The following is a 25,742-nucleotide window of genomic DNA, read 5'->3' as shown; positions in this document are numbered from 1 at the left end:
ATTTCTAAAAATTTCTAAAAATTCTGTTAAGGCTATTATCCTATTAAACATTATTATTTAATTATTATCTGGTTCGGTATTTTACATTAAATGCAATGGAATGAGTTGGTAAAATTTAATTTTAATCAAGTTAATGTTATAGTAGTTATGGGTCCGTAACTATTACAACAGAAACTTCATATTATAGCAGCTACATATCCATAATTGCTACAATACAGAGGGAAGTTTTATGTAATACGACTCAGATTATTAATGGCATAATAATGTAAGAATCGGAGTAGAAGGAAAAAGTCTCCCAATCTTGATTATTTTAGGAAAAATGTGAGGGTGTGAATAAATCTTACCTTGTGTAAAAGATCAAAAGAGGAAGGCTTAAAAATAGAAAAGGAATAAAAATATTTGTGATTTCTCTATTATAAAAGAGTATCTCTCATTATCACCAAGGGAGAGTATACATACACCGCTCTACATACAAAAGGTCATAATAGCTATTGTTAACAGTATCACAGAAGTTTGTCAAATTCATCTGTAATAATCAATAAGTTTATCATATCCATCTGTAATAACTAATAATTGCTCACCGAGAGTTTCATAAATGTATCCTCATAACTCAAAGGACATGTTGTTAGAACCTGCAACAATAAAACAATTATAAGCTAAAATTTATCAAGATCCACTAATAAAGTAAAATAAAACTTTGATAATACTAGCTATAGATGTCAAATCCTCTTCATATGATTTGTCATCATTAGTATAATGATTCTCTATAGTAGTTGATCTGGCAATCGACACATCATCATATTTATTATTAATTAATACCAATCATTGATTTGGGAACAAAATTATACTACAAATATATAATTAATGGATGTATACTCTTGCTGTAAAATTGGACAGCTACACTTGTCGTGTGAGACACCTCGATGACACATCCATGATATAGCTTGGACTTTGAGGTTGACGTCTCTTTTGATAATTTTAATCTCTTCCCACAACCCTTTGCCCTTATTAAAGAAGGATCAACAATAGAGGGGACCCCATCCATGGATTTCTTTCTTTGACTTTTATTGTCACATATTCTACTAATGTTTATCTCTTGATTTTTACTGTATATATAATCGAATTATTCATCTAAGAAGTTTGTCCCTTCATCAGTCAAATATGCATCATCAATCACTACTGAAGCTTTATAGGATAACTTCGAGTATCTTGACATCAAATTCCTATCTGGATTATCGATGAAAGTTTGCTCACCCAAAGCATATATTGCTCCAACTTTTACATTTTTTATCCATTGTTTGAGTATATACTTATCAGGCAATAGAAACACTTGGTTGATATGAAAAAAAAAACTAACATATGCCTACATGGAATTCCCTTGAACTCAAATTTCCTACAACTATAGGATATGTACTTCATATGTTTGTCATGTGTGAGCACCCTTGGTTTTATGGAAGAACCACTTTGAAAATTCATGACATTATAAACCACTATTTCACCACCTATAGATGTTTGTTGCACATAATAACCATGACTCATGCTCATTTCACTTTAAAAATCCAACCATTTTTTTTGTGTACAACTTAACTATTTAAGTTTCCATAGGTTAGTTTGTCTTAATCTTGGGATGCTCATTCATATCAATATGGCCGACAACTAACTCAATGTGTCTTTGATGTCATAATGCCCTATTGAAATGCGTGATAAATCCATCAATGAGTTCTTATTTGAGACATACTTCTTGAAAAATGAATGCAAGATTTTAGATCACTGACTACTTGACATTCCAGTAAAAAATGCATGGTTAAAATATAATGGGACCAACCTTTGTCGAAATTCATACATTAATGACAACCTATCATTTTCTTCAAGCTAGAACACTTGATAACTTCTTCCCATAACTTCTCAAATTCATCGGGTGTTGAGGAGTTTACAATGACATCCTTTATGATTTGATAGTAGTTGTGAAAAGTCAAAGGGGTAATTTATTTAGAAATTTATTGAGTATATACCACAAATAATATCGATGCATTGTTTGAGGGAAAACGTGTGCAATGGCCTTCGTCAGCACTGGATCTTGATAAGTGATGATCATGGTTGGTGAACCTTTAAGCATCACTTCTATGAACTTCTTAAGTAACCAAACAAAGGACTTAGTTTTATCATCACTTCGAAAGCCACAACCAAACACAATGGTCTGATGATGATGATTAGCTCCTACAGATGGCACAAAAATCAGCCTATATTTGTTGGTATTATATGTCATTTCAAATACAACTACATCACCAAAGACGTTGTATACCCTCCTTGATACATGATCCACCTAAAAATACCTAGTGAATTTGTCAGTTGAATCAATCTCATAATCAAAGAAAAAGGTTGAATTCTTCTCTTGCTTAGTTGCAAATAACTTGATTAGTGTTTCGGCATTAATTCCTTTTGTTCATCCCTTATCTCTTTCTCAAAGTTTCTAATATATCTTTCTATGCAACCTAGATGCTCAAGCCCTCTATAATCTATCTCTAATAATCGAATTTGTTGACAAGTTGAGACATTAGCCTTCGAAAACAGTTAAGTTAATACTTTCTTGGCTATAGAAACATGACGATTTGAGCATAGCAAATGTACCTTTGAAGGAGTGAAGGGTGAATAATTATGACTTTCCATAAAGTTTGTGACAACCCAATTTAGCCCGGTCTGTTCTTTAACAAGTGAAATTTTTAACTTACGTCTAGTCCTAACTTCGCCACGTGCTCTTTTCTTTTACTTGAACTTGTGTTTCTTTTTGTCGTTTATCATTTATATGTTATTCTTTAAATCATACAAATTATTTCCATATAACTTCAATTGTCCTCTTATTTTTATTGTTGTTGCCTATTCTGACATTAAATCCAGCTTCTCGTGCATATTAGTTATAGAACAAAAATGTCTCCTCCACTGATGCAAATTCCATCCTAATTCTTGGTTTTTAATCTTCAACAACTTGGGAAATGTATAGCTAATTATCAAAATAGGTTTCTTCCATTGCTAGAGAATGACATATTTAGTTCAAAATAAATTTAAAATTTCAATGGTACATGAAGAATAATAAGGACAAATATAATATAGAGAAAACTTTAAAATGCTCGTAGAAGTAACTACGTTATTCTAAAAGCCGATTCAAACCCATAAAAACTCTAAAAGTCTAAACCCTAATCATTAGGTAAAGAGTCAAATTAAAATAACTTACAACAGGGATGAAGATTCGAAGGTGAAAACCAGACATCACGGTGAGGTTGATAGATGAAGCAACAATCACAACTTGCGAACTTAGTATGGGTTAGTAGTGGTCGTGGAAATGTGGGCAGAAGGGTAATTAGACTCTCACTTTCACATTATAGCAATTACTCAGGAGTATCTGCTACACGGTGTAGCAGTAATTGCTGACTAGATGCTACAATGTGCAGTAGTACTACTACATGTTGTAGCAGCAACTGCCGACTAACTGCTACAACATGCACTAGACAATATGACAATACATTTACAAGTGGTTTACAATAGATTAAACCAGCTTTTATAATAGTTTTACAATACATTTAGAACAACTTCACAAAAAATTTTCAATAAGAATACATTTTGATTATAATGTCAGTTTTATGATGTAGCAGCATCTATTAATATGTAGAGTATTTGCCCCTGTAGCAGGTACTCCCGATAAACTACTATATGTTGTAGCAACTACTGCGATTAACTACTACAACGTGAATATAGTAGCTACAACAACTTTAGCAATAGCTACTACATATTGTAGCAGCTACTCGGGAGTAGCTGTTATGTAATATAGCAACTACTTGATATTAGTTGCTACATCGTGTAGCAGCTACTCGATGTTAGCTGCTATATTGTGTAGCAACTACTCGAGAGTAGCTACTACACCCTGTAGCATCTTGACAATATATTTATAGTAGTTTTACAAAACATTTACACCACTTTGCAAAAAAGATGTGGTAACTTAAATTGACATCAGTTTTACAATAAATTTACACCAGCTTTTCAGTAATCTAGTGTTTGCTAGTAAAAATTTTATGACCAATATGAAAACTAAATTCTCTCATTCCAGCTTATCCAAAATTTGTTAGTATTTAATATATTATACTCTCAACGTATCGCATAACAAAAAATACACAATCTAACCTAAAAGATAGAGTTTTTTTCACACGATTAATAATTTAATTGCAAACAGGAATATAGAGATGTATAAAAAACATGGATAATCATATACTTACGATTTTACTTGTGTTGGACCCGGAATTATAGATACGTCAAAGTCTCTTGACATTAACGAATGTAGCCCTAGATACCATATATCGTAGTAAGATTGGTCCATATTATTAAAAAAAAGTCTATTTACATTAGGATGAAGTTTGTAAGCAATACACACTAAAAGCTGATACGTATTGATTTCTTCAACATGATAGGTACTTACAGAACTTTGAAACTTAGAAGAGTACAGTTCTAAGGCTCTAAGAGAGTTATAATGCATATAGTGAGCTTCTTGGAGGTCTATGATTAGTAGTTGTCAGTGATCATCTGTGTTATTTAATGGACAAAATATATATCTGATTGGCGTGTCATTGTCAGTGTTTCCTGATAGACTAAATACCTCATATGACATCATTTCAAACAAATCTTGTGTGTACACACAAACATTGTAAAAGGAATATATGGAGAGAAAAAACTCGGTAGTAGTAGTTGGTTTTATATTTACAACAAAACCTAGAGCACAAAATATAGATGACCAATATGGTATGCCAGAAATTTTGGCTTCCTATGCAATGATTGCAAAATATACATTTATGCAATCGTCATCTGTGGCTACGGTCGAATCAAAAATAGTCATGAAAGATGTCATAGTCAATGAAATCGTTTCATTGGACCATACTTCCTTTATCGTAGCCTTACATAAACAAAAAAAACAAAACATGTCCATAAATTATGTTTTACAACACTAGTACCTATTACTACTACTATTGGAGCAGTTACTAAAATTATATATGTTATAGCAACTTTTAAATATGCATGGTCGATTTTTTTCAATATTATGAAATGTTTGTTTGACAATACAATAAAAAGATAATTCCAATATAATTTCTCCTTTACCCTTGGTCATCTGTGTTTTATGCCCATCTTAGAAACTAACTTTTTTAATTCTTTTGGCCACGGACACTTTCTCAATCTCTTTTGTAGGTGTGGGTATGATTCTCTTTGTATCAGTCCTTTGCCCTTGTTATTGGTCGATTAGCAGGTAATGCCTCTATATCCTTGGCAAGCAACTGACTTTGAAGATCTTTGATTTTTTTTCTCTTGTTCTGCTATAATTTTATCTTTTACAGCTATAATTCTGTCCTTTTCATTAATTGTTTGGTCCTTAACCGCTACTATAATTTTTGAATCACTGGCATATATTTTATTCTCATCAATTAACTCACTAATTTTGGTCTCCATCTTTGCAATGAGTTGGATGTTACCATCAACCAGAGACTCTAAATGAACAATTTCGCCCTCTCTTGCTTAGTAAAATGTACAGACCACTTTCTCCTAAACACATTCTGCAGTATATTCCTGAGCTTCGGCCGCCTGCTCAGGAAATTGCTTAGGAACTTTTTCAAAAATTTCCTCAGAAACTGATTGTATAAACATCTCAGTAATTTGTTGATATATGTGTTCTACAACATCTTCTAGAGAATCATTTGAGAGCAGATGTGTCTCTAGATCCAATGATCTTAAATCAATAATTATTTTGATAATAGGTAGTTCTGCAATCCTAGATTTTATTATCACCACACGAGAGTCTGGCCACTTCCATCTGCATATTCTTGGAAGAGTGTATTGTCTGTAAGGATCCATTATTCTGACATGTTCACACATTCATAGTTGCAATACAATAAAAATGGTTAAATATCAAATTTTATGCATAAAATATATGAATATATCATTAAATTTAAGAACTTACCGCGAGGAGATATGCAAACCCTTTGAGCATGGAAGCTTGATTTCCCTCAAGGTCCTCTGGCTTCGGCCTCTATGAAAGCATCATACCAATGACCCCCATATGTAGGCTCATATAGTCATATACAGCGTTACACTAATTATACCTATCTAAATTCTCAAAATCAACTACACAATCAATTAGTGATTGTACTGGTCATCTAAATATACTGCTAGTAGTAGTAAATAAACATAAATAAAGAAATACAATATTAAAAATTGCAAAAGAGAGTATCAGATTCAGCAGATGAAAGTTATTTGCTGAGGTTGATCATCTTGTTCTCTAGTTCCTTCTGTGTACATTCCACATTACTAAAGTGTTGAAAATATAGTGGAGTGGTGGCTACATGCTGCTGCAAATTTACTTCGTTTCCTTAGTTTAGGAGTCCTAGAATCAGTTAAATTTGTTTCCTTGTGAAGTTAATCTCCTTATTATGAAAAATGAAACATATGGCTTCAGCATCCTAATTATCAAACATATTTTGTATAAAGCTTAAGATATTTGCAATTTCAGGCATGACTATAGCCCAAGCAAATGGGCTTCCATTTATCAACTTCATCTGCCGGTCATTTATGTCCGGTGATGATAAAAAATCATTGAAGTGAGGATAATTACTTTTCCAATGTATTTTCTTACGATATACACGGGAAACAGAAGTTCTCTAGCTCAGCATTTAATTCTGTCAAACAAATACATCAGATCTTAGTGATAATTATTTAGCTTCATTGCAATGTTGTAAGGTTTCAACCATAATATGATATATTACACTATTATTTTTTAACTATAATATGATACATTACAATGTCTATAATTTCTTCTAGCTACTATAATGTGATTAGTAGTTACTACAATATGACTACTAATTACATTGTAGCAGTTACGATCAAGTAACTGTTGCATTAATAAGAAGACAATATGGACTGTAGGGTATAATCACGTTGTATCAGTCATTAGTGTTTAACTATGTTGTAGCAGCTACTGTCGAGTAGCTACTACAACGTTACAACCTTTTTTCAAAACCTTTATTCCCTAAAAGTAAATCTTCAATCCAAAGATTTATAATCATTAAACACCATTGTAGCAGCTAGGAGAAGAATCAAAAACTCTAAAAAATCAAACCCCTAAATAAGAGAAGAAGAATCAAAACATTCAAGGCTAACGAAATACTTAGAATGGAGGCAAAGCTTCGGAGGAGAAACAAGTCATCGCGGTAAGGTTGATTGACGAAGACACCGTAGGACACCAATCTAGTTTTAATGAAATTCTTTCGAAGTATTTGTCGCACACCCAATTTAGGGGATAAACTTTGCCGATGAGGGCAAAACGATAATTGCATAATATATTTTCGCTTTCTCCGGTCGTGCATGATAATATATATTAGGATTAGAGGGAATTACAACTTATATTGAAAAGACTTACTATCGAATGGTTTATGGGAAATGATGTTTGCCAAGTTTCCTAAACTATATAACAAAAAATTGGTAAGAAATGATTATTTAGAGTGTCGAAGTAGCTACTACAACGTGTAATAGCTAATGTAGGATAGTTGTTATAATGTGGAGCAGCTATTGTAGGATAGTTGTTACATTGTGTACCAGCTGCTGTTGGATAGTTGTTACGAGTTGTAACTGCTACAACGTGTATCAACTATCAATTGGCTAACTACTACATTGGCAAGTTTCCTACAAATTATATAAAAAAAAATGTAAGAAAAGGTTGTTTGGAATATTGAAGTAGCTGCTATAACGTTGTACCAACTATCTGTGGAAGTAGATACTATAACATTGTAGCAGATAGTTGTGAAATTAGTTGCTACAACGTTGTAGCAGCTAATCATCAAATTAGCTACTACAACATTGTAACAGCCATATTAATTAACAATTTAACACCCGTGATATCCAATAAAGGCAACATATGTTTTCTCTTATATTAATTAAATAGATCATTTAGAATCACGTATAAACAGTTTAAATTAGGAATAGAGGGAATTACAACTTACAATAATATGACTTACTAAGTCACTACTATACGTTGTAGCAACTACTTGGACATTTAGCTACTACAACGTATAGCAGCTAACCTTGAAGTAGCTGCTACAACTTGTAACAGCTAATTGTCCAAGTGGATGCGGACGTTGTAGCAGGCGTCAACCTTGTACATTGTACCATAATTCCTTTTAATATATATTAGGATCACGATCAGGAATTACAATTTAAAATGAAATGAATTACCATTGGTTATGAAATATGAGAATTGATATTTGGCAAGTTCCCTGCAAATTATATAAGCAAAAACTGGTAAGAAAGTAGTTAGGGCTTGTGCATTGTAGGATATATCAGAGCTAAAAAAATATTGTACAAAAGCTGAAAAATAGACACTAGAGTGAAAAAACTTACAATCGAGAATGGAGAGGGGTGGATTCAAAACCAGCGTCGGCTATGTGTTTGACAGTTTGGGGAGCTTCAGCCAACTCGAGAACAAGCTTCAACCATCAGCTATGTGCTCGGAAGGAGCGAGCTACGATGGAAGACGACGACGAAGGAAGAGGTGAGAGCAAGAGAGAGAGAGTGAGGGAATTTAATTTGAAAAAAATTCGTTCACCACTATTTTGAATAACAGGAGAAAGGAGAAAGGAGAAAGGAGAAAGGAGAAAGGAGAAAAAGGAATATTTTTTTTACAAAGAAATCAAGTTGGCAGTACCACGTATGCCTATCACTCATAGTCGTGCACGAAGCGATGGGTAGCATATATGATATGTGATGCTTCATGCGCCATTGTGAACAATGATGGCAAAAGGTGAATACGCTCTCCTCCAGTACTCCCGCCACCCGTCCTAGAGCCAACACGGAGGAAGTAAATCACGGGCGGCTACTCCTTTGGAATAATGATTAGCACATAAGGGAGGCATTTACCTCGAATTTGTCAAGATTCAAACCTCATACCTTATGATGACAACACCTCATACGTTAGTCACTAGACCTATCCGAGGAGATCTCATCCGCCATTGTGAACAATGCACGTATATGGCATTGTCAGGTTGATTAATATATGTATAAATATATATATTAATCAAGTAGTAATTGCTATATCCGTTATTTATATTTTTTTAAAAATAATAATAATAAATCATTGACTTGCCGGGTGAAGAGAAATATATATAGTAAATATATAATAATTTCAGGACATTAAAAAAGTAAATATTAAGGCATAATGGCCGTCAAGTTGAAACTAATCAACGATTTAGCTTTATGTTTGGACTTCGAAATGGGAATAATAACGATTGGCTCCGGTCAAATCCCTAACCACCAGCAGTATAAATAACGGAGCAGAGCTCCGCGCACTTTGGTAACGCAAACATCGCATCTTTTCTTCATGGCCCTCTCTTCGATCGCCGTCGATCCCGTCGCCCTCTGCGGCGGCGGTATCCGGAGTCGGATCTGGAGTTCCCTCACTCCCTCACACTTGGCCCCTTCGGATGGGCTCGGCTGGCGTAGGAAGGCCTCCGCTGCTGCTGCCTCCCGAACTGTGTCGGCCACCGCGGCCCCAACGGCCGTTGAAGAGGTCGGCCAGGGGGATGTCTTCGACAGGGTGGCGTCGCTGAGTCAGGTTTCCGCCGTGCTAGGCACGCAGTGGGGCGACGAGGGTAAAGGGAAGCTCGTCGATATCCTTGCAAAGAGCTTTGATGTCGTTGCGCGTTGCCAGGTAAAGTTTTTCCGCCTTATATTTCTTTCAGATGATCCAGAAAAAAAATCTTATCTTTTTTCTTCATTTTGCCTTTTCGCTTTGGGCTACTGTTTATCTACGACTCCAAAGTTTGATTTTGCATGTTTTATTTTTCAAGATTTCCCGTTCATTTGCTTTTCTATTCGTATTACTGTGTAGATCTTTTATGGAAATCTTTTACAAGATACTCATGAGTTCCCAGTAGCTTACTGCATATCAAAAATAATTGAACGCATTAACGAATGATTCTCTTGTAATCTAGATTGATTTCTGAACTTCTTGATCTGCATGTACTAATTACTAAGGCATCCTCCTCCGTGTTGGCCTGGGACGGGTTGGCGGGGGCGCAAATTACTAAGGAAAAAACAAATCTTCTGTTCTCGGGATCTACTATATCTTACCTTACAACTTACTTATCACTAGACATAAAGCAATTGGACTAGTTTTTGGAGTAAAGTTCAAGAGTTTGATGATTTTACTGTTTTCCTTTCAGTTTGTCAGTGAGAAAGCCCTTGGTGGCAGTTGATTGTCCTTTTTTCATCCAATTAAATTTGATGCTCGATGCAATGCATCCATGTCCAATCCCAATATCGTCTGTAAAATGTGGATGACTGTTCTAGGCTTTGACAACTTACCAAAACTATGTGAAAACCTGATGAAAACAGATCTTAACTTTACTTTGTTAGGATGGGCTGCTAATTGTAAGTGGGTTCATAATGCACCTTCACGATCCAAGTGTTCTGATATGAAAAGTTAGACTAGATGGTTGCTAGAAGTAATCTATCACATAGACACAAATAATTGCTAAATAGGGAAAAATTCTTACATTGTTATGGGCTAATGCAGGTAAATAAGTTAGTTTATTACAACAACACATTGCAATGTAAACACTTTTAGGAAAACAGATTAGAATTAGTAGACTCAATGATGATCAGGAGGAGGATATATGTAATATGCTTACAAGATACAATGGGCAGGTGGAAGGACTAAATAAATAGGTAACACGATATTTAAAATTTTATATATTGAAGAAGTTAAACATATGTCATGAGTAGCTAGTCTTATAAGATCCAATGTTATATTGTGAATGGAACTGGAGATGGTAGTGTAATTATGGACTTGGTGTTATGAAAAAAAAAGGTGTTATTCAAATTATCCACCTAAAAAGATCGAGTGTTATAATTAATGAAGTATTTAGAAAATTCTAGATGAAAACTTTTTGTGTATCTAAGATAGGGATTTGAATTGGATAATTTTTAGATGTATGTTGAGATATTAGATTTGGCCATTTGGGGGAGACAAGAGTATTGCAACTTTGGTTTTGCTATATCTCATTTCCTTATTGTTGATGTTAACATAATGAAAACTCAAGATGTTCATCTGATTCGATTGAATTTGACAAAAATCATATACCAAGTAGGTGTCTGCTTATTATAGAGGTAGTCAGAATTGTAGTCAGAATTATATGTAAATGTGATGTGAGAAATTATTGTAATCTCCATAACACTAACAGAGCCACCAAATTTTCATTACTAATAACTTAGTTACTATTTGTATTTGGTAATCTGAATTTAGCAAAAATAGTAATAAGCCCTTCTGCCCTTTTGCTTTTGCTCTGTGTATATACTAACTCACTATGTATCTGTCATAATTTCACTGTAAATTATATGATAAAAGAATTTGGCTATTTACTAAGGATTTGTTTGTTATTCATCATGCTTCGTTGCATGAGTCAATTAGTTTAAGCTTACAATGTGTTTTCTTTATTCAATTTTCTTAATGATTATGTTTAATGAAGAGATAAAATAATTTAATGGTTCTGCTCTTTTCTTGAGAATCTGAATAAAAAATTTATTTTTTCAACATCAGGGTGGTTCAAATGCTGGACATACCATTTACAATGATGAGGGTAAAAAATTTGCACTCCATCTTGTTCCTTCTGGAATTCTGAATGAGGAAACTCTCTGTGTTATTGGTAACGGAGTTGTAGTTCATCTTCCTGGTTTATTTCAAGAAATTCATGGTCTGGAATCCAATGGAGTTTTATGCACTGGAAGAATATTGGTGTCTGATCGTGCCCATTTGTTATTTGATTTTCACCAAGTCGTAGATGGATTGAGAGAAGCCGAGCTTGCAAATTCTTTTATTGGAACAACCAAAAGAGGAATCGGTCCATGTTATTCAAGCAAGGTTATACGGAATGGAATAAGGGTTTGTGACCTCAGACACATGGATACGTTTACACAGAAGCTTGAGATTTTATTGAGGGATGCTGCATCTAGGTTTGAAGGATTTGAATATACTACTGACATTCTTAAGAGTGAGGTTGAGAAGTACAAAAGATTTGCAGAGAGGTTAGAACCTTTTGTTGCTGATACTGTTCAGGTGATAAATGAGTCAATTTTGCAAAAGAGGAAAATATTGGTTGAAGGTGGTCAAGCAACTATGTTGGATATTGATTTTGGAACTTATCCATTTGTGACGTCTTCTAGTCCCTCCGCTGGTGGAATTTGCACAGGATTGGGGATAGCTCCAAAAAACCTTGGTGATCTTATTGGTGTTGTAAGTAGAATCATTCTCTAACTTCTTTTTATGAGTCCATTTTTTTTTCCATTTTTTTCTTTTTCTTTTTAACTTCTTTAATATAACCTTATGCAGGTGAAGGCTTACACAACCAGAGTTGGTTCTGGTCCTTTTCCAACAGAAATATTGGGCAAAGATGGTGACCTTCTTAGAGATGCTGGGAGGGAGTTTGGAACAACTACCGGTCGTCCTCGCCGCTGTGGCTGGCTTGATATAGTTGCATTGAAGTATTGCTGTCAGATCAATGGTTTTTCTTCTCTGAATCTCACCAAGCTTGATGTGCTATCTGAACTTCCAGAAATCAAGCTTGGTATTTCATATCGGCAAACTGATGGCGAAAAGCTCAAGTCATTTCCTGCAGATCTCAGTCTTCTTGAGCAAGTACAGGTAAGTTATCTGCAATACTATGCCATGTTTGATGCAGGATTGTGTATTCTTAGGGAATGAAATAAAGTAGATATGAATAATAATAATATATATATATATATATACTCATGGCTTATTCCTATGTTTGGCTTGCAGAAATTGTATAAGTGAAGGCCAAGATATGATTACAATTAAAAGATATTGTATTTTAAGAAAAGACCAAAGAAATTATTTTTAATTAGGTGGATGCGTGGAATAACTATGCTAGATTGTAAAGGATTATCATGTCAAAATTCAGGAATCACTTGTTATGATCTAGTTCATCATTAATTTTCTTTGGTGTAGGTCGATTATGAAGTGCTACCTGGGTGGAACAGCGATATTTCATCTATCCGAAAGTACACCGACCTTCCCTTAGCCGCTCGTCAGTATGTTGAGCGGATAGAACAATTTGTTGGTGTTCCCATTCATTACATTGGCGTCGGACCTGGACGTGACGCCATTATTTGCAAATGATTCAGAGCTGGCTATTTCTTTACACATTGGGCAATCATTTTTAAGCTTCAAGCACATTCGATAGCATTCTAATCAATCAAGTCGTTTCGTTCCATTAGCATGCTAAAGATACTAATCAATGTCTTTTGAATCTAAAACTGAGAAAAGTCCATGTAATAAGCTTTACCTTGGTGTGGCACTGTGTTTTTAATTTACGCCTGCAGGCTCGTCTTATAAGATGACAGCAAGAACTCGGCAACTTAATAATGCAGCAGGATTTAACCTGATCTAAGTCATCTTTAATTACTGATCTTCTACCTTTACTTTGATTATCTGTTTCTTGCACTACTTATCTGTAAATCTGTAATCTGTAAATCTGTAATGATGACTGATGCAGGAAATTCACCTACAAGAAAAATCATGGATCCACAAATCCCTACACTACTGCTTACATGTGCAGTGAGCATCTTAATGAGGTAAGACCAGACTCGAAACCCGTCTAATGTTCAATGTAAATTGATCTCAACCATCAAGTTCAAGCTGCTTTCAGTATTCAAGCTTGAGGTCTGGTCCCAGTTGATTAAACTATAGCCCAAGTCACTTAGTAGGGTTTGTTCATTAAATTATCTAACTACATATATTTATTGTCATTGCTGGCAACTCTTGTTCTTGCTACAAGATTCAAAGCAGTATAACTTCTAAATAATGAAGTGGATGTATGGTACTGGAAACAAGGAGGTAAGGCAGATGGGAAAATTTAGGAGATTCACCAACCCCCAGAAACTCTTGCATGTGGTTGAACCAATAAATAGTTGAAGCAATTTATGAAAAAATCATTGATTATATCTAAATTTTTGGATGTTTTCCCATTTTAATAGCTAGTATTTTTATCTTAGTTTTCAGTATTTTCGTTTCCATTCTTTTATTATGCAGATTTGTTCTTATTTGGCTTTCTCTTTTCATAAAATAAAAACTTTATGAAATATACTTTTATAGTAATAAAAAATATAGGATTTTTTTTAAAATTATTTCACTTTGTGAGTATTTTGATTTTTAAAATGTTTTCTAAGTAATTATCGAAGTTTTCTGTGATTATCGAAGTTTTTAAAGTAATTATCGATACTTTTATTATTATTCTTTTTTGTAATTATCGAAGTTTTCTGTGAATAAGTCAACAATTGTCCAATTAACTTTTTGAACCCGACACAATGGACATATAAGAATTCTGGGTTCCAGCGTACTGCCCAAGTTGCAGCGGCGGTAGGCAACCTGAAATTTGAGGATTGAGCGGATTGGCGGAAGGCCAAAGCACCGCCCTCATCTTCTTCACGCGCGCCGTCAAATCTCGCCCCCTGCCGCTACGTCTTCCCCATGGCAGTTCCCGTGGCGTTGGTGGTGCTTCCCCTCGGCCTGCTCTTCCTCCTTTCCGGCCTGATAGTGAACTTCGTTCAGGTAGGTCATTTGGATTTCCCATTCCGTGATTCGGAGGTTTGTTTCCTCTCGTCTGGTCCCTTCTCCGTGTCGATTGGAGTTTCGCAGATAAATTCATCAGCTTTCGCGTTCATTGCCCTTAGGGTTTGATTTTTAGATGTTTGTTCCTGCGTTTTGGTCTCGTCCTGCGGTTTGCGTTCTTTTTGTTCATCTTCTTAAAAGATAATTCTTCTTTGTTCCTGCAGGCTATATTTTTCGTGACAATACGACCGTTTTCGAAGAGTATGTATAGGAGGATTAATAGAGTGGTGGCTGAATTACTATGGATCGAGTTAGTCTGGTTGGTTGATTGGTGGGCTGGTGTCAAGGTGTACTTTTTATTCGATTAGTTTCTTTATATATTGTTCATAATTTCCCCTATTATACGTACAATGTTTTGGCAAATTTGGATCCTTAAAGTTGTTACATAAATCTTGAGTCCTGTACACCAACAATCTACTCTACGACATGGCATGATCTACAGATTTCGATATTAAAAGATTCCGACTAAAGATTACCGTCCTTAACAAAATTAGTGAAGTTATTATGATGTCAACGAGGTTGTCATTGCTTATCTCTCACAAAATGTGACAAAATGATGCAAATATTGAGCTAGGTTGCTTTCTCTCACAAACACAACATCATTTGCATGTTAACCTCGGTGTCATTTTGCCGCAATAAACCAGATATGGAATTTTTAAACTGCCAAAACATGAAAAATGATTGTAGTGAGCTTGCCACAATCTCAATTGAGATGCCATCTTTGTTTGTTTAAGTTTGATGTTTATTCACAATTGTGAAATCATTGGAGGTCAATGGAACCTCTGCTGCTCATTTCTTCATTTTGATGGTTCGTAATAATGTAATTAATGTAGTTTTTCTGGTTACAGGTTGAGCTGTATGGAGATTCCAAAACCTTTGAATTAATGGGTGAGGATTTATCATTGTAAACCTACAAGTTTTCTGGGTCAAGTTGGCATTGTGTCAATTTCTTCTTTTTCTTTTATCTCCATATTTTTTCTCTTAGTCTTCATTGTTGTTATGAGTTTTTATGGTGAATTTTACAGGCAAAGAGCATGCACTTCTCATATGCAATCATAGAAGTGATATTGATTGGCTTGTCGGATGGGTTCTAGCACAGGTTTTCTCTTTCTGCTTATTTCTTGATCTTTAGTTTGTAGTTTGAATTCAGTTGGTTCATGTTGTCCTTTCACTGGTCGAGCAGTCGAACTCTCAGGATGAAAATATTATGGCACTTCTGCACTGCTTCTGCTTGTTGATTCTGTGAATCTTTTAGTATTAACTTGATTTCCTAATTCCAGCGTTCAGGCTGCCTTGGTAGTGCATTAGCAGTCATGAAGAAGTCATCAAAGCTCCTTCCAGTGAGTATATTAATAGGGCATTGGTCTCTTTCTCCTTCACATTTAGTTGTTTCTTTATTTCCTTCTTTAGTCGTCATGAAAAAGAATGACAATATATAGTTTCAAAAGTAAATATATTATGACTTGCAGGTCATTGGATGGTCAATGTGGTTTACTGAATACCTCTTTCTGGAAAGAAGTTGGGCTAAGGATGAGAACACACTTAAGGTTTGGTTGATTTGTGTTTGGTTGTTCTGTTTTGGCATTTTCTGATATCATTTGGATGACTGAGACATCCAGTTAGGTTTACAACGATTGAAAGACTTTCCAAGACCATTTTGGCTGGCTTTGTTTGTTGAGGGGACACGCTTTACTCCTGAAAAGCTTTTAGCAGCGCAAGAATATGCAGCTTCACAGGGTCTGCCCATCCCTAGAAATGTTCTCATTCCTCGAACCAAGGTTTCATTTAGTTTATGATTATTTATGTTTGCTAGGAGAATGTTTTTTCTTTATTTTTTTCAGTCTTATTTCTATATACTTTGAAGTGCATGGATCACAAATGATGTAGATCGTAAAAGTAATTTTGATGCAACACGAACAAATCTTGCCACCACAAACTCTCAACGAATGAAAAGGGATTTTTTTTATTAAACTAAAAGATAAAACGATACAAGGGATTCTAACCTCTTTATAGACATAATAACTTTGTTTTTGTAAAAAAATGACTGATATCTCAAAATCTAACAAATCTAAATAACTCTTTTAAAAATTGAATAACAAAATTTAAATAATTGAATTGACAAAATCCCAATTATTAATAGTCTCGAAAAATCTAATGATGTTTAAAAATCCTATCTATGTCATTCTCTCCCATCAAGAAGAATTTGATTCTATCGAGTAGTGAGTAGGATGATTATTCAAGTCATGCATCACCACACATAATTGCAAAGCGAACAACAATGTCTTTCATGGAAGGTGGTTCTAGCACCCTTAATGAATCTTAACAAATAAGTTAGGTGTTGTATGTTGTAGTTTCACTTCTTTGATTTATGTGCCTTCTAGATCTGGAAGCCTTTTCCAGTGGACTAAGTATCTTTTAGTATTTCCATGGGGAGCCAACGACCTCTATGTATTAATGGCCCTCTCAATAATATGGACAACTATGATGGGGAGGAAGAACTGACACTGAACATGAATAACAATTTTGGGATTTGTTGTTGGTTTCACCAGTTCAATAACAGTTTCAGGGCCAGTTGAGTTCGTTCAATATGGTTCATTCCTTACCAATGGAAATAATGTTCAATCTCAGCCACATTCAAAGAATGCACTTGGGTTTAATCTAATGTCAAAGCTAGGGACATCTATGTTACCTCTAGTAATGTCTCTTTCCTCTTGCCTAACCCTATGTCTATAGTTATTGTGTTTAGGGAAATATTTGTTTTCATCTCTTGGTGTGTGTTGAGAGTCACGATGCAAACGATGTTTAGGTGAAGTGCATCCGTCGAAATTTATCTCTTTACACATGTCCCCTAGTTTTTTTTAATGTGTTTCTAAAATTTTTTAGTTTGCCCACTTGAAATGTTAGAACTTTGACCTTGTCTTCCAAGTCTTGACATTTGACTTTAAAAGTCTCATACCTACCAAGGGGGTTCGACATGTTATGTTTCGATTTGACAAGGAATGAAATTTATAAAATATGTAACACAAGTAAACTAAGGGTATAGACTAAACAAACTAAGATTTGTAAGAAAATTAGGTAAATGTTTAAAAATTGATAACTTACTACATTAAATAAAAGTAATTATTAAATTAGAATGATTTTAACATGGTAATGTGAGTCTGTTATATTGTCGAAGTCTGTCCTGCATGTGTTTCAATTGATGGGGGATGATGTACTCCTCAAGTACAAATAAATCTTGGTGCTGTGAATCTGAAAAATGTTACGTATATATTTAAATCTACTAGTTTTATGGGCCAAAATCTGAAAGGCCAGGTTTGGATTAAGTCAGTTTTGGAAGAAATCGGGGAGGAGATCTCGTCCACTTTGTTGTGGTGATGGAGCATCTGGATTGGTCGATCCCGCAATAGGATTTTGTTGAGTTGCTGATTTCCATCACTGCAGGATGTGTGGCTGTTCTGTTAGTGGATCCAGTAGCAGAAAGGGTGGGTTTTGCCATTCTCACCAATGACGAGGAAGGAGATGAGAGGGGTCAGCGATGGCCATGGGGTCACTTCTTGCAAGCCCAGTCACCTTCTTGATGGAAGTCAACAATCTCCCATTGATGCAATGAATGAGGCAGAACTCTCCTTGTTCTGGGAAAGTGAGAGAGAAAGTGGCCAAAGAGCTTCAAGGGAGGGAGGTTGTGGTAACAAGTGTAGAAATTTAGGCATGGTTCGCTGAAGTTGATCTGGAGCGGTTGGGCTTAAGTGAAGCCAGGGGTTCATGGATGGAGAGAAACAGAGGGCTCCAAGTTGGAGTATTGGAACAAGTATCAAGAGTAAATTATAGAGATTTTCTTCACAAACATATAGAATTTCACCTTTGGCAGCAAAATGTGAAACCGTCACTTTGGCAGCCCCTCCAGGATGGGATTTTACCCCGCAACAACAGCACATGCAAGGAGGGGTTGAGACAACCAGCGAAATAGAATTTCACCTTTGATACTACTTGATGCAACATGAACAAACCATGCAACCAAACATAAACTCTCAATGAATGAAGAGGGGACATTGTATTAAACTGAAATATAAAACAATACAAGGGATTCAAACCTCTTTTATAGACTGAGATCAAGACCAGTTTTTTTTTTTCAAATGGACTGGGTTATTCCAAAATCCTAACAAATCTTTGAAAATTAAATAACAGGATTTTAAATAATTGAATTGGTAAAACCCTAATGGCATATTAAATCCCAAACAAACTAATGACTAATTAAAAACACTAACTACTTTGGTTTTGGTTCCCCTTCTGGTGTACTAGACCTTTATTAACTGAAGTTAATTAGCTACTCTGGGGCAGTCATAAATGGTATTGATAGATATACATTCTGATTTCAGGGTTTTGTTTCAGCAGTACAGATCATGCGACCTTTTGTTCCTGCTGTATATGATGTAACAGTGGCCATTCCTTCCGATCAACCATCACCAACAATGCTTAGGATTCTGAAAGGGCAACCATCAGTGGTATGTACACAGAATTAGTGGTGTCCATAATATGCAGTTTATTTGTGCATGTATCTTGAGTATGCTAATATATGTAATTTTTTGTAGATTTTAGTTTGTAGAACAGCAAGTTTCCTGAATTTGTAAATGAAAGCAAGGAATAACATGTATTTAGCTGTAAGGCTACACTTTCATGATAGTAGAAAAGTAAACATATTTATGTGTCTGAGTCATTGATGCAAGTTCAGCGCAAGAATGTTTCTTATAATTATAACAGGCTAATCTGTAAGAGAATCAGAATAATGTTATTCTTTGTAAAGTCGCTCACTCTTGGGGCATAATAATAAATAGATCTTAAGTTAAGTCATTGGTGCTAACATAGTTGTGAAAAGTATGCGCTTGGCTGCGCAATGGCGCGCCTGGGCAGTGGCTGAAGCACAGTACTTGAATGAAACACATTTAAGCATGAGAGGTTAAGAAGCGCTTGAGGCGCGAATTTCCTCACCTTATTGAAGTTTTTAAAAAAAAATTAAAAGCCCAACCCATACCTTTAATTACCCTTTAAATTAACTAGTTTGCATGCATGCATGTGACACATTCTTCTTACGTGACTCTTCCTTTCCTCTAGAAAATAAACATCAACCTCCCTTAGTCCCTTGGAAACTTATTTCTTGCATGACTCTTCGTCTCCCTTAAAAAATTAGCATCAACCTCCCCTCCCCTCCATTCTCAAACGTGAACTCTTCTCTCGCCTACAACATCAACATCGATCTTTTGGATTTGGCTACACTTTCTTGCTTTTCTCCTTTAATTTTGTCATAATAGTATGTTTTTTCCTCACGGATTTAATTTGAAGTTTGATTTTGATTATGAAAATAAACTATTTCAATATTTGGATGTTAATGAATATTATATATACATTATTGTTTAATAGTTTTTAACATATTTGAATTTTGTTAGTGAAATATTTTGGTAGAAAATCCCTATATGTGTTTGAATTGTAAAAATTTATACCCAAAGCATTTTATTTCAGTGTGCCTCACCTTACACCTAGCGTCTCATGCCCCACAGCAACTATATGCTTTTGAGTGCCTCACGTCTTAAATAACTATGGGTGCTAGTGTGCTATGTAGATTGCAGAATCCAGTAATGTGATCCCTTATCTGGTCATAAAAATTTGGTGTAATGTCTAAATGTAGGCAAACTACAAGGGCTGTTCAACGTATAACAAGTTTTCCATTTCGTAGAGATTTTATTCACAAGCATCACAAAGGGCAGCCTGGTGCACGAAGCTCCCTCATATGTAGGTCCCGATGAAGGATCGGACCACATTGAGTCTATTATACACAATTTTACCCAACATTACAAAGGTTGTTTTCACGACTCGAATCTGACCACAACATCACATGGCAACAACTTTACCATTGCACCAAGGCTCTCCCCTTTATTCACAAACATCACAAAATATGCTAATTGTGGCTCACTATCAACTTGAGTTTAGCAAATCATTGAACTTTATTTGACTTGATTCTAAAATATGATTTATTTTAATGACTTCCACTTAAAAAATTAATTTAATGAAGAAAAATTATACTCATCAATGTTGGCCTGGGAAATTTTTTAAAATATAAATGTTTTAGGGCTATGTCAGCTAAATTTAACCATTTGCTAATCTCAACTTGACAATGGGCTATAATTGAAACTTTTTAGAATGTTCTTGTATCATATAAAATGGCGATGAGCTATTTCGAAGAATAGTATTTTGGTCACTTATACAGAATATTGATTGATGAAAGATGCCTATAAATGTTTAAATCAAGTTAATATATTTGTGGAGATCGCACATATAGTTTTTGCTTGACCTTCCTGTCCATACCCTTTGATGTAATCTATAAGTTTTTGCCTTCAAAATTTATCCTTTCCATATTACTTTCTTCTAATATTCGTTTGAGCTTGGTCCATTTCTCAACAATTTGAAGTGTTTTGATTTTAACCAATACTTGGAAAAAATAAAGGAAAATGAGAAACCAACATTCTGAGCTATGAGACAATGCTGCATGAATCTATAGCCAGTGAAAAGAAGACAAGAATTTGGGAAAGAAGAGAGGGGAAAGAGTAGTTCTTTGCAGCCAAAGTTTCTTTGCTGTCAGCTTCTGGGATTTGAGGCCACTTTTTTAATATTTTATTATGTTCTAGAGAAGATGCAAAGATAGCATATTCAGTTGAGGAACAATTTGAACAGAAAAGGGAAGGAGCAGCAGTGGCATGGCAGCCGTTTGGAGGAGTATCGAATCAGATGAGAAGAAGGTTTTCTTACTGTCTGATTGGAACAGAGATCTAGAAAAGTTGTGCAAAGGCTATCGCTAATGTGGATTTCAATGATAATCTGGTTAGGAATGTTCAATTTGCTGATAATGTTGAATTTGAAGTTTACTTGTTTTTCTACTTTATGGATTTCTTATTTTACCTCTGCCTTTAGTGGTTACATTATGAAATTTTATTTTGAACTTTAGCTTAAGCTTCATATGTCAACAACAGAATTTAATGTGGGTTGTTCAGTTGACATTAGTTATTTTCAACTCTGTACTCATTGAAAATTCCTGTGCTTTCAGGTGCATGTCCACGTGAAACGACACCCATTAGCGGATCTTCCTGGAACAGACGAGGGGGTGTCGCAGTGGTGTAAAGACATATTTGTAGCTAAGGCATAGTATCTTTCTTGGCAAGCCTCATATGGGTTTCTTAGTTCTATTACTTTGGTCTATAATAGTTGAATATCGTTGGTTTTAGGACTACTCGCTGTAGTGTACCTTATGCTATATTTTCCTCGCAACAGCATCATACCAGGTTTCTTTTTTTATTTTTTGGCAGGATGCTTTCCTGGACAAATACAAATCAGAGGGCAGCTTTGGGGTTGAACAAAGGCAAATTGGTCGTCCTGTGAAATCATTGCTGGTAAGACATAAAAAGGTTTTATTCAATATTAATTTGCCAACAGAATTTGCTTGTAGTTATGATGATGCTATCCTGTTTTATTAGTATTTGAAATTTGTCCATCTCATTCTGCTGACACTTGCTCTGATGAAGAATAAAAATTTTGTTCTTGAAAGAACCATCTGGTGGTGGTTTTCACTTGCTCGTTGTCCAATGTCATTTTTTCCCATACTAGTAACTTTACTCATGCAGCCTTGGTGTTCATGTTTGATAAAAGAGAAATTAGTGTTGGAAAATGCCTTTGCTGACATGGAGATTTAATATTGCAGCTTCTTTTGAGAAGAAAATATTGACTTGTACGGTTGTAAATTTTGTTCTGCACTTGGGTTAGACTCGCTATTCATAAAAGAAACAATTTGTTGCTCAAATTTAGGTTAATCTAAATAGTTCGACACTCTTGGTTTTATCAATACAAAAAATACTTTCTGCATCGCCATTAGATTCGACTTTTCAATATTTACACAAGTACTCAACTGATATTCTTGTTTTTTTTTGGTTAATCAACTTTACAAACAGGTGGTAATGTTTTGGTTTGGCCTTCTGTCATATGCAACATTCAAATTCTTCAAATGGACTGAACTATTGTCAACATGGAAAGGAGTTGCAGTTACTGCTACGGGGCTTTTACTGGTGACGGCAGTTATGCACATTTTTGTTAGATTCTCCCAGTCCGAGCGTTCAGCCTCAGCCAAAGCTGCGCGAAATAGAGCTAAGAAGGACTAGACAGACAATTCTGGAAGAATACAAAGAATCTGCCCGACCTAAATGTAGGAAATCTTATGTACCTTTACCCCCCCCCTATTGGTAGTCATGCTTGCTCCTTTGCATATTTCTTGCCATAGAATAAAAGCAATCTGGATGAACTGCAAGGTTCGATTATTTCAATTCATTTTTCATTCAGATAATTCCAAGAAGTGCATTCTGCTCACTTCTTGTGAATACAGTCGGACAATGTTTCTAGAATAGCAACTTTCTGTCTATTATGTTGAGTATGATGGTGAGTATAACTTTAGATTTCTATTGCTCCAGTATTTAATCATATATTATCAATTATACCTCCTCTCTCAACAGATAGGCTAGAATCAAAATACTTGCCTAAAATACTTGCCTACATCAACACTACTTCAAATGAAGTAAACAACCAAGGCACAAGAGTGGAGTAATCAAGGAGGAAAAAGATGTCATAATCCATTGCAAGAGCTGCCATTTAATAAAAGATGGCCACTTGCTATTGTTTATCTCAACATTCAAAGCTTTTTTATGAGGCCTGAAAAACTCTGATCATATAGGAACAAAAGAAATGTGCATTGCATAGATGACTACTACGTCTGCATTTCTACTATTACTCTCAGATCTAATCACTTTTGTCTCATGCGTAAAAGGACAATGAGAAGCTTTATTTATCACATGTTGATGTGATTTCAAACCTACCACATTAATTTGTTTATATTGATTCTCTTGGATCTCATCTCCAGACAAAATTTTAAACAGGTCGTTTATTTAACAATAAAGCATCGTGTACTTGGCACAACAAAAATATTATACTTTTGATTGCCATCTCAGATTATAATTTAACAGTCATTTGTTTAAACAAGTCATGGTATCTTCAGTACTTTAATTTGAATTGGTTTCGTTCGATTTAAATAGCATTTGGTTCTTTCCAAAGGATCCGAATGAGAATAGGAATTATAGTATTGTAGAATGAGAATGAATATGAGTATAGGTATTATTCTTAAAAATAATATTTGATTAGTTGAATATTTTCTATCGGAATAAATTTAAAATTTCTTTTTTACCCTTATAGAAAAATAAGAGAAAAAATTAGATGTACAAGAAAGTTGAATTTAAGAGAAAAATTTAATGAGAGAGAATAATTAAAGAAAAAAATGTGATGGGAAAGAATGAAGAACGAGAAAGTGTGATGGAGAGAGGATGAGGAGAGAGAAAGTATGATGGAGAGCCAGAAGAGAAAGTGTGTGATGAGAGAAAATGAGAAGAGAGGGTGTGTGATGGGAAAAATTAAGGAGAGAGAAAATGTGATGAGAAAAAAAATGAAAGAGAATGTGATGGGAGAGCATCATGGTGCAAAAGGCGAATACGCTCATCTCTAGCGTCCCTGCCAACCCGTCCCAGGGTCAATACGGAGAAGGTAAATCACGAGCGACTATTAGCCTTTAGAATAATGACTAGCACATGATGAGAGAGAAAGTATGAAGAGAGAAAAAATATGATGAGAGAAAATGAGAAGAGAGAGTGTGTGATAGGAGAGATTGAAGAGAGAGAAAGTATGATGAGAGAAAAAGTGTGATAAGAAAAAATGATGAAATAGAGTGTGATGGGAGAGAAAACATGATGAGAAAGAATGAGGAGAGAGAAAGTATGATGGGAGAGAATGAAGATAGAGAAAGTGTGATAACAGAAAATGAGGAGAGACAGTGCATGATGGGAGAGCTTAAGGAGAGAGAAAATGTGATAATAGAAAATGAGGAGAGACCATGCATGATGGGAGAGCTTAAGGAGAGAGAAAGTGTGATGATAGAGTGAGGAGAGAAAGTATGATGAGAGAAAAAAATATGATGATAGAATGAGGAGAGAGAAAATACAATGAGAGAGAACAAAAGATAAAAATGATATTAAAGAAAAATTGAATAAATATATTAAGGGTATTTTTTTCAAAACTTAATTTTCATTTTTATTCTTTATCAAAACCTAAGAGGAAAGGTGGGTTTAATCAAAATTTAAATTTTAAGATTTTATTCTAAAATTTTAATTTCCTTCTCATCCATCATAAAATTTGAAAATAAATTTATTCCCTCCTTCTCAAATATGTAAACAAAATGCTACCTTAATTTATTAGTTTCATACCCACCCTTAGCAACAGTCATCACTCCTTATGAATATTTATTGGTTCTATGCGTCAATGCATGGCATGCCTATTGTCCACAAAACTCTAACCTAACACGAGCAACTTTTTTTAAATGAGATATTGTAAACCATTAAATATTTTGGAAAAAAAAATTATAGTGAACCTAAATTTTGGAATAAAAATGAAGATTATTTTTAAATTTTCACACGCATTTAATATAAATTATAAAAATAATAAAGTTGAGCTTATTAAAAGCTTAAATAATATTTATGAATAAGTTTGAGTTCATCTTAAGTTTAATAAGATAAACTTGCTTCCGCGATTCAATAAAATGCTGGATTTTCTATGTTTTACTAATCTCTATAAGTAAGTTTCAATATTACCATATTTCTATACTCCTTTTTCTCTCTAGGTCTATTAGCCAAATCACTTCAAACCATAATAAATATATTCTAAATCACTTTAAATCATAATACATATATTCTTAAAAATCTTCTTAATATAACTATGTTATCACATCTAAATTCGATAACATAAATTGAAATAAGTAAACTTTTAAGCGGATAAATATTTGAAAAAATTGTCACAAACTCATTATAAGACCTTGGACAATGATATTTACTAACCAACATCACTAGTGAATTCTTAAGATTACCCTATTTGAAAAATATTAAACTTTTAAATTTTTTAATGG

General features: G+C 34.6%; 2 protein-coding genes across 2 annotated transcripts; both read left to right on the top strand.

Annotated features, from left to right (window-relative positions):
* The first annotated feature begins 9,351 nt into the window (after window positions 1-9,351).
* LOC122030825 (adenylosuccinate synthetase, chloroplastic-like) lies at window positions 9,352-13,498 on the top strand. Its single transcript, XM_042589868.1, has 4 exons — window positions 9,352-9,730; window positions 11,621-12,313; window positions 12,410-12,721; window positions 13,046-13,498. Exons 1-4 carry the CDS (start codon window positions 9,401-9,403, stop codon window positions 13,214-13,216), a joined length of 1,506 nt encoding a protein of 501 aa, XP_042445802.1. The 5' UTR covers window positions 9,352-9,400; the 3' UTR covers window positions 13,217-13,498.
* Window positions 13,499-14,403: 905 nt separating this feature from the next.
* Window positions 14,404-23,202, top strand: LOC122030826 (1-acyl-sn-glycerol-3-phosphate acyltransferase PLS1-like). The gene is made up of 11 exons (XM_042589869.1): window positions 14,404-14,647; window positions 14,872-14,994; window positions 15,556-15,595; window positions 15,733-15,806; window positions 15,988-16,047; window positions 16,177-16,254; window positions 16,327-16,485; window positions 19,084-19,209; window positions 21,801-21,893; window positions 22,060-22,143; window positions 22,699-23,202. The coding sequence occupies exons 1-11, from the start codon at window positions 14,567-14,569 to the stop codon at window positions 22,903-22,905; spliced, it is 1,125 nt and encodes a 374-aa protein (XP_042445803.1). The 5' UTR covers window positions 14,404-14,566; the 3' UTR covers window positions 22,906-23,202.
* The last annotated feature ends 2,540 nt before the right edge of the window (window positions 23,203-25,742 follow it).

This window comes from Zingiber officinale, chromosome 11A (genome assembly GCF_018446385.1).
Source record: "Zingiber officinale cultivar Zhangliang chromosome 11A, Zo_v1.1, whole genome shotgun sequence".
Lineage (NCBI taxonomy): Eukaryota > Viridiplantae > Streptophyta > Magnoliopsida > Zingiberales > Zingiberaceae > Zingiber > Zingiber officinale.
Note: the sequence above shows the minus strand (reverse complement) of the source record. Positions and strands in the feature narration are given on the sequence as shown.